Source organism: Dermacentor variabilis, chromosome 7 (genome assembly GCF_050947875.1).
Source record: "Dermacentor variabilis isolate Ectoservices chromosome 7, ASM5094787v1, whole genome shotgun sequence".
Classification (NCBI taxonomy): Eukaryota; Metazoa; Arthropoda; class Arachnida; order Ixodida; family Ixodidae; genus Dermacentor; species Dermacentor variabilis.
In genome coordinates this window covers 85902844-85917230 of record NC_134574.1, presented here as the reverse complement: position 1 = coordinate 85917230, position 14387 = coordinate 85902844, and the positions used below count along the sequence as shown (strand labels likewise).

The 14387-nt window shown below is 44.5% G+C and overlaps 1 protein-coding gene across 1 annotated transcript; it reads left to right on the top strand.

Moving 5' to 3' along the window:
• Positions 1–386: 386 nt before the first annotated feature.
• Positions 387–10404, top strand: LOC142586902 (uncharacterized). Its single transcript, XM_075697784.1, has 4 exons — positions 387–504; positions 4295–4332; positions 6733–6807; positions 9973–10404. The coding sequence occupies exons 1-4, from the start codon at positions 468–470 to the stop codon at positions 10156–10158; spliced, it is 336 nt and encodes a 111-aa protein (XP_075553899.1). The 5' UTR covers positions 387–467; the 3' UTR covers positions 10159–10404.
• Positions 10405–14387: the final 3983 nt, after the last annotated feature.

Here is a 14387-nt window from a genome sequence, read left to right as displayed (position 1 = left end):
TGATTTAACGGATTAAAACCACATTAAACATTAAAGCGTCCGACGCACCGCGTTTAACTGGAGGCAGTTATATATTCTTCAAGGTGCGCGGAAGTATTTCAGTTCTCCGAATCTCGACTGCAACTGCATGCGAACGCTGTCGAGTCTTTTGAAAAGCGCACGCTCGGAACACGTGCGACCTCTTTGGGCACCTGAAAAGAAAAACCAATTACAGAGGCCCGTAAGGGTGCTCAGAAGCGCACGTACCAGTTCACCAATTGCCCGCCCCCCTCCCTCCCCTTTAAAGAAGAAGTAATAAATGTATGCACCGAGCCGCGAGCGTCCCTAGACGAACAAACTTCTTGACAGTCCGCGAGAGCGACTCAAAACCGTTTCCGAGTGCCATGGCTACTTAAAGCGAGCTGATCCTTCGAAACGAGCCCGAGCTCCTTCTAGGTCCCATTACGTCGCACGGTGCTCCGGATAGAATGATGAGGCACGCGCTCTTCACAACCTTGCTCGCCCGTGAGTACGCATTATCTCAACGCAAGATACACGGTGATCAGACAACGTGGTTCGAGCGATAGCAGGGCGCTGGTGCGTCACGTGCCTCGCCGTGTTTGTCGTTCAAGACAAAATTGATACCGTTCAGCTCGCAGGATTGTGCATAGATCTCGGAGATATTCCGAGATGACGGATTTTCAATCGAAAGTGCCGCTGCTTTTACCTTGACGCCCGAAGCAAATCATGGGCACAGGATGCGTTCCTTTTCCCGACATCGCATGACCGGCCGCTGGCCGCATTGTGTTCGTCGTTGCTTGCTATTAGTCACATCATATTTTATTCTTTTATTATTTATCATATTTCAACCATTTATCCCTTGTGCTCACAAATGTTCCAGTACCTTGAGCACGCCGGACTAGATATGACATGCTAGCTGTGTGAACTTGAAAACTATTAGTAAGACGACAGAAAAGCCCGAACATCTATTGGTTATAAGAGTCACTAATTCTATACTTACTCAAATGGTAATAAATGCCTTTTTCGCCTACAAATTAGTACGTACAATATTTAGCGCATTCCTTAAGTTTCGCTCAAAGGTTTTGAGCATAATATAATACACGTCGCGTACAACACAAATGGCAACTCTTAAAGGCGAGCAGTGAATTACCGCTCCGAAAGAAAAAGGAAATTTATATTAGGCCGTTTTGCATAGGAAGATAGTCATGCGTGATTTCATCTGCCGTTAACGAGGACGAAGGCTCCCTTACCAGCCGTATTGTAATGCATGCAAAATGTATATATATATATATATATATATATATATATATATATATATATATATATATATATATATATATATATATATGTATATATATATATATATATATATATATATATATATATATATATATATATATACGGGAGAGTTTTCTCATTTTGCATGAATTAGAATTAGAACACCTGGTTAGTAAACCTATTGTAAGATCAGAACATCAATCTCAAAAGCCCATGTGTCGGTTTGTGACGTTGAACATCACAACATCATTTGGTTAGATTATTTTGATGAATACTGACACTGCACCTGCAACGCGTTGTAAAAAAGGCTTTTCTTGCATACATATTTCCGAACTACCCGCTCATTCTCTATGCTATGCAATTGTCTGGGAGTTTCTTTTCTGGCAACCATAGATTATTATGCGAGGTTACACAGTATTTTCTTTTTATATATCAGCAGTACATGAAAAGAACCCACGAGTCGGGAGCTATGAGGCGCTATCTAAAATTGAGTAAAATGGAGCCAACCTTATCCAAGACACTCGTGACCCCACGAAAAAAAAAAAAGCCAAGTTGGCAAGTTCGCGTTTTGCGAATTTTCTCAAGAGTCGTTGTAATTAGCGAGCAACTAAATATATATTTGTGCAATCAATAATTTTTCGATCTTCAATGTAAAGGATCGCACATAACGGGCTTGAAACCGATAAACAATAGAAATACTGACCGCAAGTATTACGCAAAACAGAGAAAAAAAGTATTTTTTTTTTGTCGACGCCCGAACGCGGTACGTCGAGCAGCGTTCCATAAAACATGACAATGCCCTCAGCAGTGGTCGTCTCTAGCAACACGCTAGCACATGGAAGGGAAATTAGGGCACGTTGAGCATGCGGGTGATTCTATTCACCTGAGGCTCAATGTGCGCTTCTAATTTTTGCCCATCAATAGACATGACAGAACTACCAACTGAAAGTCGTATCCACAAATGTGGACATGGCGTCTCAAACGGACAGATTCCGAGTTTCAAGATGTTTGTAGATACACAGCCCTTAGACATACACCAGCACACTAGCATTACGCTCAAACGCTAGCAACTTTGCTCGCAAGATGGCGTGATTCTTCGTAGGATGGAATAAATATTTGAACGGATTTTCTAAACGCGAAAAACCTAACAATGTGCCACGAATCACGCAGATGAATTCACAAAAACGAAAAGGGGAATTTCTAGCGGTAATTTTGTAAAACGAAGTTCTTTTACTTGTATACAGACAGTCAATATTGCAAAATTAAGCGAAGTACACAAGTTTTGATGGGGAAGCGGGCATGCAGCAGCGGAATAAATTTAAAACGCTCAGGGAAATCCAGGAAACCACGGATTAAGCAGGGCGTAATGCCTTGGTGAGCTGGCCACAAAACAACTGCGATAAAGCTATCGCATAAGTTACAAGCAACGCAAGGTCTAAATCAGTAACAGGGGTGTGCAATCGATAAATATTTAAGCGATTACAATTCTCAGCTCAAAGATAATAGGTAATGCCTTTCTATTATTCCAATGATATTCCGTACGCCCAAGAACTTTAGGACCCGCAGTGGTGGCTTACTGGCTATGGTACTGCGTTGCTAAGCCCGAGATCTCGAGATCAAATTCCGGCCGCGGCGGCCTGATTTCAACGGGCAGGAATTGCAAAAGCATCCGCCTCTCATGGACTTCCCATGGGACTTCCAATCCGGACTTCCCCACTACGGCCTGCGTGCCTCATACTCAAATCGTGGTTTTTGCGCGTAAAACCCCAGAATTGAATGGAATTCCATTCGAGATGTTGAGAAATTTTGGAGGGCTCCTCAAAAGTATATTGCAAACGGCAAGCTCACCTCGCTTCTATATGACGAATGCATCTGACCAATGAATATACCTACATGCGGGTAAGTCCACATATAAAGATGCACCAACTAGAATATATATGGAAAAAATAGTTCTCGCGGAAAATGGGAAGCGTAAGTATATCGCCGCTGTTTCATTACTCAAAAACACAATGCGTACAAATGACAAAGCTGACATTAGATGCCTGCATGTTTTGTGTAGAAGTGAATATGAAAGGCGCGGAAACCAGGCTAAGGAGCTGTTTCAATGGCATGCATGAGTTATCTCCGGAGACGTGAGTCCGAGTTACAAATAATGTTTCAATATCCCGAACGGCTCGAATGTGCTGTCGTTTGACTAGTACAAATTCTCACTGTCACCTTTTGCACGTGCTATGCACCAGTGATTGCAAGCGCAAACACTATTTATCACTTTATGAAAACGTTATTTTCGCTCTATTTTGTATGCATTTTTGTACTCTGGGCAAGTGAAATGAGTAGCCGGGGGAGTCATATCTCCAACATCTGAATCAAGCCATCAGATAAGCTTTTAACACCATACTTACACGTACCCAAAACCGGGTCACAAAATGTCATTTATTTCAATAAGCAGCCTTTTACTTCAACAGGGTATACAATTTCGTAATTTTCAGCTCCTTTGCATAGTGGACATTGAAACACGTGATCCCAAAAATGTCAAATATGCGATAATACGCAATATCAATCATTGCAACTATAAACATATCAGGTGTCGAAGCTAAAGAACACTGCGTTAATCTTCAGTTACAGTTACCTCTCATGGGCCTTTAATTTCAGTGTTGACTTGAAAGAATTTAGGGAACACACATTGACTGTGCAAAACCGAACGGATGAAGTAAGTGCTTAATATGGCAGGCCCATTACTTACTGTTTATGATATATTCACAACCTTGTTTGCGTGTAATAGGCGCTCGTACTAGAAACAAGGTGCGTAAAATTAGTCGAGTGAGCCCAGATGCATTGTACGTTGTCATCGCAATAAAATGTAACAGTACCAACTCCCACAGACGAATATTGCAACAAAAGATGAAGCTCTCTGTTGTTTTTCATTCTCCTAAGTAAACTTCAACACAGCGTTTTCATACACTCGCCATACCGGGCGCATGCACGATAACTAATAAAATATTTCTCAAATTTTCAGTTCTCGGGGCAATCACTGTCGACAGAAGTTATGCTCAAGTGAGTATAACAAGATCTACAGTCTCTACTACAGTTGTGCATATGATTTACACATGTACACGTTAGATAAAAGTCAGCCATTTAATTGCAGCTGAAATACAATACTAATGAAAAAGAATTGATAACTTTAGGAGAGGTAGATAGATCATTCACTTTCCACAAATGTTCCAAAGCCATTATTAATTTGTTAAAATAACCTAGAAGCTTGACAAGAAGTCAAATACTGTGCAGCTTACGATGAGACAGAAAATTCAGAAACATAGCGTTTTGGGCGCGTTGGTGTGACATGGTGAAGTTTATAGCGCACGAAGAGACAAGGACACAGAAAGACGTGGTACGCGCATGCGCCGTGCGTGTACGAGCACCTGCGTGTACCACGTATTTCATCACTACATCACTGATACCAAGAATGACATCCTTAACAATAAGACGAAGAAAAACAGCGGTAGTAATTAGAAAGTAGACCAGGGTAGCTGTTGTAGTTGATTAAAAGAAGAAAAAAGTTGAGTAAATGTGGTGTCGTAACGTGGTAAGCAGGTAACCGATACTATATGTCATCGTTTATCGGAGTAGCAGAATGTGTGCCGCAAGAGAGGCAACCGCGGCAAAGGACGGGAAAGAATAGCGTTTTGAGAGAATCTGCACCTATAGTTTGGTGTACGCTGGTGCAGTATTCTAAAATCGGCTGCTGGCGGCTGCTCCGCTGCTGCTGGTGGCATGGTATGGTATGGTGAAACATTATGGATTAATACAAAACACGCAGAAGTTTGTCTTTCGCAAAGTGGATGAGTTGAACGCCGCCAAATGTGTTATATACCTATGTCAACGTGCCTAGGACGCATGCGTGCTCTTCGGGAGATCATTTGCACGTGATGTGGTTACTCCTGGTCATCGCAGTGGCAGGACAGAACTGTGCTGTATACGTAGTTACAAACTGGGACTCTTCTCGTAGCAGTATTTTCTAGGCACACTGGAGGCACAGCATAAATATTCAGCGTAGTACGCTTTAAAGGGAGCCATGAGTAAACAGCAAGGCAATGTTTTGCCCTTGGACCAATGGGAAATCGCGCAGGTTTGCAGCAGATTACTCGGTCTTCGTAACGCTGGCAATCTTTTATCTACCCATGCAGTTTATTGATATCGCCTAAGCCGGTACACATAGGTAGAGCGCTTGAAAAGCCGGAAGCTGCACATTTCACAGTTGTATTTCGCATACCGTGAGTTTTCCTACTGGATTTTTCCACGCGCTAACCGGCTGCACCTGTCAAGAAGGCTGGTTTGTAGCTGTGAACGGAGCGTATTTAAAAGCTCGTAACTCGTGTTTCTTTACACCAAGTTTCCAAATCAAGGCCTAGCTTACCGCTGTGCTTGAAGAGAAAAGTGCAAAGTCATTGCTTTTCCGCCGTTACTGAATTAGAGGGCAGGAACATGGAGGTTAAAAAAGCAGCTTGAGAAAAACTTACTCACTGCGCAAAGAGCAATGGGACGAAGAATGATATGCATAGCTTCAAGAAAGAGGAAGACAGGGGCGTGAATTAAAGAGTAGAGCAGGATAGCCGATATTTCGGGCTAAACTATGAGAAGTAAACGGACTTGCGCTGGACACGTGGTGCGTATGAGAGATAACCATTGGACTATTGGGGTCACAGAGTGGGTGACAAATAAGGAAAGCGCAGTCGAAGATCGCAGATAACAAAATGCGGTGATCCGGTGAAGAAAGTTCCAAGCATAAATAGGCGTCAGCCCTGAAACATATCTTGACTACACGTAGGACACCACACAAAAATATATGCTCAGATTTCCATAAGGAAAACATGAAGTGAAACATTCTGAGACAAATGCGCTTTGGGAACTGCTGCTAAAACAAAGGAGGTATTGCTTTCCTAATTCAGGTTTGATGGCACATGAGGCGACAATAACGAACTCGCCAAATTAGTAAAAATTAATTTTCACAAAGGATGAGTGCTTTTGAATACCCAGAGATGCTTCAAGTTCAACTGATGCGGACGCAAGATACAGGACCGATTGTAGCACACACGAATACACACGAATGCCGCCACGTAGTGGAAAGCCTGAGAGCGACATCTGTCCGGCGATAGCAGGCAAACGGTCTTCTGCAGTATCAATATATATATATATATATATATATATATATATATATATATATATATATATATATATATATATATATATATATATATATATATATATATATATATATATATATGTTTCTGGAAAAGCACCAGGATTTTCAATAGGGAGCGCTGTCGAAAAAGTGAACGAAGGCGTCAGACAGTGGATGGCGGGGTTCTATTATAAGTTTAAACAAATATTGCAGTTTTAGAAGTAAAATACGCAAGTGATATCGCGCGGCCACTAATGATTGTCACTTTTTTCCAGGGAGGATTCTACAGCGGGACTACATTCAAAACCGGAATCAAGGGCGGAGGATACGACTCGTATTATCCATATGTTGTGAGAAACAAAAAAAAGTGCTTTTTCTTAAGTTTTGAGCAATCCTGCCTGAACCCTACCTTACGAGCTCACATTCAGGAACGATTAATTTAGGCATAGTTCATCGCGGTACATAGTTGGATGTTCTTGTTTCCTTATGGCGCGCCGTGGACAGCGGCTTTGTTTTGTCTTAAATAAAAAATGTCAACGGTAAGAATTGCCGTGCATATCTGGACAGCTACAAAGACCATTGTATAAGAAAAGGGAGCGAACTAGTCGACAAGGCTACGTAAGATAATACGTAGGTGGCGAAAAATAAATAAGGACACTAACGTTCACATAATCGCAAAGATAGGTCGGCGGTAGACGAAGCCATAGGTCGGCATACTCACTCGTGACAACACTTACTTGCGCTCACTCCCCACTGATTTCACAAACATAACGCAAGAAAATATAATTTGATCTCGATTGCAATCGGAGAATGAGGACCAGGGAGTGCGAGTTACCGTGAGAGTGAGGAGGAAGACTGAGTGCCGGTTAACGCCAGTCAGTCCGTCTCAGTGAGTTACAGAGGAACTAAGCGTTAACGGAAGTGCTGGAGATTGCGAGTGGATGCGAGTATGATCCCTATTAGGCAACTATGAATAAAAGCGAGTATGAACGCGAGTCAGTGGTTGCGAGTGCGTGTAGGCGCAAGTAGGAGCGTTATTGAGTGCCGATGAATCTTAGTACATAATATATGTATACAGCCCCCCCCCCCCAAAGAAAAAATATTCGTGTATTTGAGTGAATATCGACTCAGTATTAGGCAGGGAAGGAGGTTTAAGCACCCTTGGCTGAAACTTACGAACGAAGCGGGTGAACCCCCCAACTGCGAAGGTAATTCGCTGAACAAATATGTACACTACTGCTGTATTTTCAGGCTGGTGAAATTGCTGAAAAGTTCGCCTGATTGAAACTTATAGGGCTCTAAATGTATTGGACTGGTACAGTTGGCGTGGCTGATTCAAGGAAAGCCAACCGCAACGTACGTTACACACCAATTTAGCCCTGTTCGATAGTGCAATGTGGCCTCGTCTACGTTGCCCAAAGGCCAACTGCAATGAAATTTTCGACCCCGTGAAAAGCACAGTTTCAGATCTTGTTAGACTAGAGCGATCTCCGTGGAAAGTTTCACGCTTGAAATGGTAGTGGGTGCGTCACAAGGCGCTCGCAAACATCGATGTTTTTGATGCCGAAACTGAGAAAGTTTCAAGGAGACTCGACCTCCAGTTGCAGTCGATGATTGACACAGTCCTCCTGAGCGAGTTGGAGTTTATATCGGAGCTGAGTCACTGCGCAGGTCATTTAATCGCGCCACTAGTCGAGTGCGGGGAGCAGGAGGAGCGTCGAACCCAAATATTTTGCCGCACTAACTTCGGGATTGGCCCTCACTTTACCGTATGATGACGTGTCAACCAATCCCAAATATTTTCTCCAACATAACATGCCAGAACTCGCGAGAACTTGTTCCAAGTGGATCAGCCTTGCGAACTCCCCGGGTAGTATTGGTGAATTTCAATATGTGCCACAAGGTAGTTACGTAAAAATTTAATTAATTAATGATTGTTAGTTAGTCGGTTATGTAATTTAATTTTTATGCAGCTAATGGCCGCCTCTTCAAGTGGACTGGATCATTAACTTTATATGAGCCATATAGCTGCCACAGGCAATTAAAAACAAACTTTTTTGAAAGCGCTTGCTGAAACACCAAGTAATCTCTACAGAATACAATGGTATCCTATAGAAAACCCTCATTTTCTCATACCATGTAGAACACCTTACCGTAAAAAACGAATAGGTTCTAGGGTGAGTATATTCAACACAAACTTTAGGGCGCTCACATAAAAGGCTCTATGTTTTCGTATAGTGTATGGGACAACCCTCTTATGGGTTATAAAAAATAGGGGTTTTATATGAGATTGATATTTATTGGGCAAGTCTCCAACAATGCTCCACAGAAAGTCGGAGTGACCAAATATGTCATGTACCTTTAGTCCTGCTTCATTTTGTGTATGTCGCTCAAGTCCTGGTACATTTGAGAACAACGAGACCCACAGTTGAAAGGATCCCTTTGTTCAACATAACATGCACTTCGTTGCACCGACTTTATTGCTGTAAGCTCCACGTGCTGCTCTAGATACTGGAGCGCAGTAACTATAGCCACTTTTGCAATTAACAGAACCCCGTGGCCACACACACACACACACACACACACACATATATATATATATATATATATATATATATATATATATATATATATATATATATATATATATATATATATATATAGCATCTGCAGCCGCGTGAAAAGGAAGAAAAATTGCATAACCACTTCCACTTGTATTTGAAATCCCGTCATACATAGGAGAGGAGTACGCTAACCATTGAGCTTTCATGCAGAAACGCAGCTGGGTATTTAGGGGAAGGCTTAGCGTTTCACACAGATTATGCGAGCAGTGTCGTCTGTGCACCCATCTCGGAGGCCAGAACAAGCAACCCTGTAGTGGACGACGATTGCATTTTGCAAATCAGGACACGTGGATTTTTATCTCTTGTAATAAATACCGTAAATATTGCAATAAGTAGGCTTATATGACCTTTTCTTAGACTCGTAACAAGCAAAAACAACATCATTGATGACAGCAGTTTGATGCAAACTGGTTCGAACGTCTACGGTTTCAGAAAAGAAGCTTTCATTTTCTGGATGCCAGTCTTTCGGGTGCAATATTTTATAGGCGAGCATTTTCTCGTTTTCTTTTATTCCAGCTCCAACTGCCTGTAGTTTTGGGGAACGAACTAACTGTTAGAATTATTATTAACTCAAAAGTTTGCTTCTGTGAGGAATCTGATAGCGCTTGAGAAAATGTGAGGGGTGAACCATTAGGAAAGCGCGTTTGGATTATCGAAACAACATCGCACAAACAAGCCGTAAAATTTGAACTTGAGGACACGTGCGACGTTATTGTATACACACACTTAGTTGGTGGCTTCCCATTTATAGCGTACTATTCACCTCTTACGTAAGTTTTCTCAATTGAGCGACCTGCAAATGCATTTTTTTTCTAATGCTACTGCTAGGTTCCGTAGAGAAAACTGCTTGTAGCAGCACCGGAGCTCATTGGTCTCTTTACTTTCATGCAGTATTCTCTGCCATTCGTCGCAAAGGGAACGCTAACGATCTCGCGCAACCCTGGCTGGTATGGAGGGTCGAGCACCTACTGGCAGCAGCAACAGCAGGTCCCGTTACCGCCCTTTTATGGCGGCAGCAGCGACAGCATGGCCTCAGGCCTCGGCGGAAGCAGCTACGGAGGCAGCATAAGTGGTTAATAAATTCGAAGCTCGGAAGCAACTTTTGCCGAAGGATTTCACAGTCTGCATTTCGAAGCCACTTTGCAATTACTCCTCTCTTTCGCATTTTACTTCTCCGTGGCGATGCATAATATATGTTGACTAATTTGGACAGCTAACAAGTGTACCCGGCTGCCAAATTAGTTTTCATGATAGTCTGCTTTCTTCTTGCTATTCCACTGTCCGTCTCTTGAAACGTAATAAACTCATTTCTCAACTTCCCAAGAGCACGGCCGTGAAATTTTTTTTTTGGTACATCTACACAACACCTGAACTACATTTCCCAGTGTCATACAATAAATTGCCAATTGCGGAGATACGTAATTACATAGAATGTCACTCGCAACAAAGAAGATTTGAACGAAGACTCAAAAGCCTTACAACATCTCAGCACATATTCCGCACAAGGGCCATGTTAATTTTCATATGATGAAGCGCGACCTGCCTATTTTGAAACATTAAAAGAGCCCGAAATCGAAACGTCAACGTATAATGAGATAGCCATCACGGTTTTCGCAGTGCTAGGACGTGTGCTTGCGTGAAATTTCGAATTATTAACCATATTGACCGCACATTCTCAAGTTCAACAAATGAAAAAAAAACCAACAAACACTATAATGTGGGATTGTTTCCGAGATGCGCTGAGACATGTTATATTAAAATTTTGAACGAGGGCTATTGCCCTATCTTCGGGATTGGTCCACTTATGGGGAATGCTGAACGCCAGCTTCACCTCCGCCTTGGGTCGATCCGGGATTGCAGTTCCTTCGGGATGGGCCCACATATGAAAAATTGTTAATCTATGTTTACGGAGACGAGATCTGCCAGAGCCTAGCCATAAACTGCTTCGCTGTAAGACAACCTGAGCTGTATATGTCAAAAGCCTTTATAACGAAGTGCTTTGTACATCGAAAATGCTTATTTCTACAGGTCACTTTGTTGTAAGGATCTCGCAACCGTGCTACTCGCAATAGACTAGGCGCAGCACGTTCAACAAGGGAACACCTTTATTTACCATGAGTTCAAGAGAGAATTAAATACCTTACTAACCCTTCGCCTACCAGAAATTGGGGTAAGCGAAGCTCGTCCTGCGTGCACCTGACCTTCGTCATGGTTGTAACCCACAGGTAATGCGGTGCCGTATTGGTTCGGCATCCTGCTTTTTCAGCTCGGGATCTTATCGTTGCTGCCTGATTGCCTGGGCTCGGGCGTCTCCAACGGCTAAATAGGAGCGCCGATGGCGAATCCTTTCACGGGCAAGTTCTCGGCGCCACTCGTGGAAAGCTGCCAGCTCTTCGGGGAACGCAGAAGCCGTGGCCGTGCTATTCTTTTTCGGAGAATGAACTGAAGGAAAACGAGGCTGGCGTCACGCGCGTCTTACCCTTTCCTGCCGTTTTCCTCCACGGTGGAAGCGAAACAGCTCTGATTGGTCGCGCGCGTGGCGTGAGCGCGCGCCTATGCAGCTGCAATCCTTGCTAATGACTCACGCTCCGGTGCGGGCGCAGCTGTCAACTCATCAAACCCTCTTTTCGCGCAGCTGCTCTGCTCTGGGATTAACTGGGTTTTGCGTGCCCGGATCGCTACTGAAACTTGTGAGCTAATGCATGCTTCGCTTGAAAAAAAAATTCCGAGGACACCTAAGCAATTCTTATGAGTCACGAACGCGAAAGCAATAAATGCAACTAAACGCCGCTGAGCGGTTATTCGAGTGATGAACTCCTCGAGGGCAAGCTAGTGCGTTGTGACGCTTGGTCGACGCCTCCTAGATAGCACAAGGCCGGTAGTCTTCGATCCGTGATGTCATGCTATCTTCCCCTACTGCCATAGAATGTAATGCGGACGCTACCGAGTAAGCCGCGATGATGTTGACGTCAACGCTTTCGTCAAGCGGGGCTTGACAATTGAAGTTTCGCTTGAAGTAGGATGAAGTCGTAAAGGAGAGTGCACAGTCCTGTTAATTATGAGGTGCTGGTTTATCCTTGGGAGTGAAGCCCTTGGCTTCTGGGCCAGGGGTTGTAGGTTGGAAACACATCCCTATCAATCTTTTCCTGTGGAATTTATACTACTTTTTATTCATCAGTCTTTTCGTAGCGATTACCGAAGCCAAGTTGGAGGCACCGGCGACAGCTTGGGCGAGCAAGGACGTCTTCTGTGGATGAGGATGGACTCCAGCTTTGCTTATGAAGTGGCCTAGAGAACGAAGCTCAATCGAAGCTCAGTGGCACCATCCGGCTTCAGAGTGAGCCCGGATCACCTGACGACCTCTAGTACAATCATAAGGCGCGCCTAGGCTGACCGTCTGAATTCGCGGCAAAGACGACGACGTCATACAAGTAGGGGATATAGGTGTGTTACTTCGGCTATGCTAACACCATCTCCATCATGCGCTGGAAAGTTGTTGCTACTGAGCACAACCCGAATGGCATGACCTTGAACTCGCAGAGACCATCAAGCGTGAGAAAAACCATCCTCTCCGGATCTATTGTGTCAGCTTCCATTTGCCAGTAACCTGTGTTGCGATGCATCGATGAAAAATACATAGCATTGCAGAGGCCGTCCAACGCATCGTATATATGTGAGGAGGGGAAGTATACGTCCTTGTTGCGATCTTGTTCAGACGTTAATATTCTCCGCAAGAACGCAGGGCAGCATTCCCGTCTTCAATAAAACTACAGGAAACGCCCACTGACTCTTGGACGGCTGGATGATTTCGTCGTGCAGCATTTAATCAACTTGTTCCTTAGGTTCCTGGCTCCCATTCTTGGGTTGAAACTCGGTACCGGCTAGGACCCAGTGGTCGAGTGCCTTCTTCGGTTCTTATGCGATGCGTTGCGACTTGTGTTCCTGGGATCCTCAATGACATATCGAAAGGCAGCCGCTGTATTGTCGAAAACCTTTAAACTGTTGCTGCTTACTCATAGGAAGACCTCTAATGCTGCCGGAAGGGGGCTCGGGAACCGTAGCAGAAAACTATGGCCGGAGCTATGGCAGGGAACTGAAGGCTTATTCAGGAAATAGTCGAGCGAGGTCTCTTGCTAGGCAGCCGAGCAGTAGATAATGTTCAACCTAGACGACATTTTCTACGCCTGCAGATGTTTCAGTGCCAATGGAAATGGCGCTGGAGCGAGGCGGGATGCTTACTTGGCCTTCGAGCCCATTCAAGGAACGGTAACCGAGCATCCCATCCCGCGATATCGCTTGGTCCGTGGGTAGTGTTATCGAGTTAGGTCTGAAGTCGATGAATTTGCAGTGTTTGCTGAGGAAGCCCATGCCGAGTATTAGGTCTCGTGAACACTGTTGGAGGATACGGAAGGTCACAGGGTAAGTCCACTCATGAGCAGTAATGTCACCTTGCAGAGATATTCCGGTCGGCGTTATCAGGTGTGCGAATTTGAGGGCCGTCCCATGCACTCTTGAACTTCTTGAACTTGGCAGCAAAGGATCAAGTGAGTACAGAATTGTCGGCTCCTGAGTCAACAAGTGCGGTGACCTCATGGCCGTCAAGAAGCAAGTCGAGGTCGAGCGCCCTTCTTGCATTGCAGTTAGGTCGCGGTACCGAGTGATGGCTGCGTCGTGTTTCCTCAGCCATATTTTGCCGTGTCATGAAGTCTTCCATACGCGCCGTTTTCATTTCATTCAGTTTGGGCGGCTGCGTGTGGTGGCTAGATCGACGGATTGGTCGCTGCATCGGCTTCATCAGCAGCAGAAGATCCTGAGCACTTAGACGAACAGTAACTTCCTTTATACCGATGGCGGCTTTCAGTTTCACGGATCAGGCCCACCAGTTGGGCCAATGCATGGTAGGCGCTGTAGCGTGATGTAGCGTCGGGGTGAGGACTAACGGGAAGGTTGTCGAGGATGCCGCTGCTTTTAAGCGACGTAGTCAATGACGTCGCGAAATTGACCACCTCATTGTGAACGGAGTGCATTGATGGAGAACCCTCGTAGTCCCATCTATAGTCGGATACAACTTTAGAAGAAAGGGGAGGCCCCGCCCAGGTGACCGAAGCGCAACGTACGATGGCCTCCACGACTAAAGACCCGCCGTGGTTGCTCAGTGGCTATGGTGTTGGGCTGCTGAGCACGAGGTCGCGGGATCGAATCCCGGCCACGGCGGCCGCATATCGATGGGGGCGAAATGCGAAAACACCCGTGTGCTTAGATTTAGGTGCACGTTAAAGAACCCCAGGTGGTCAAAATTTCCGGAG

Bases quoted from the DNA above. Each gene is read 5' to 3' on its own strand.
- LOC142586902 (XM_075697784.1), top strand. From the start codon at position 468: ATGATGAGGCACGCGCTCTTCACAACCTTGCTCGCCC. The intron at 505-4,294 runs GTGAGTACGCAT...TCAAATTTTCAG, and splicing joins CTTCACAACCTTGCTCGCCC to TTCTCGGGGCAATCACTGTC. The intron at 4,333-6,732 runs GTGAGTATAACA...ACTTTTTTCCAG, and splicing joins TCGACAGAAGTTATGCTCAA to GGAGGATTCTACAGCGGGAC.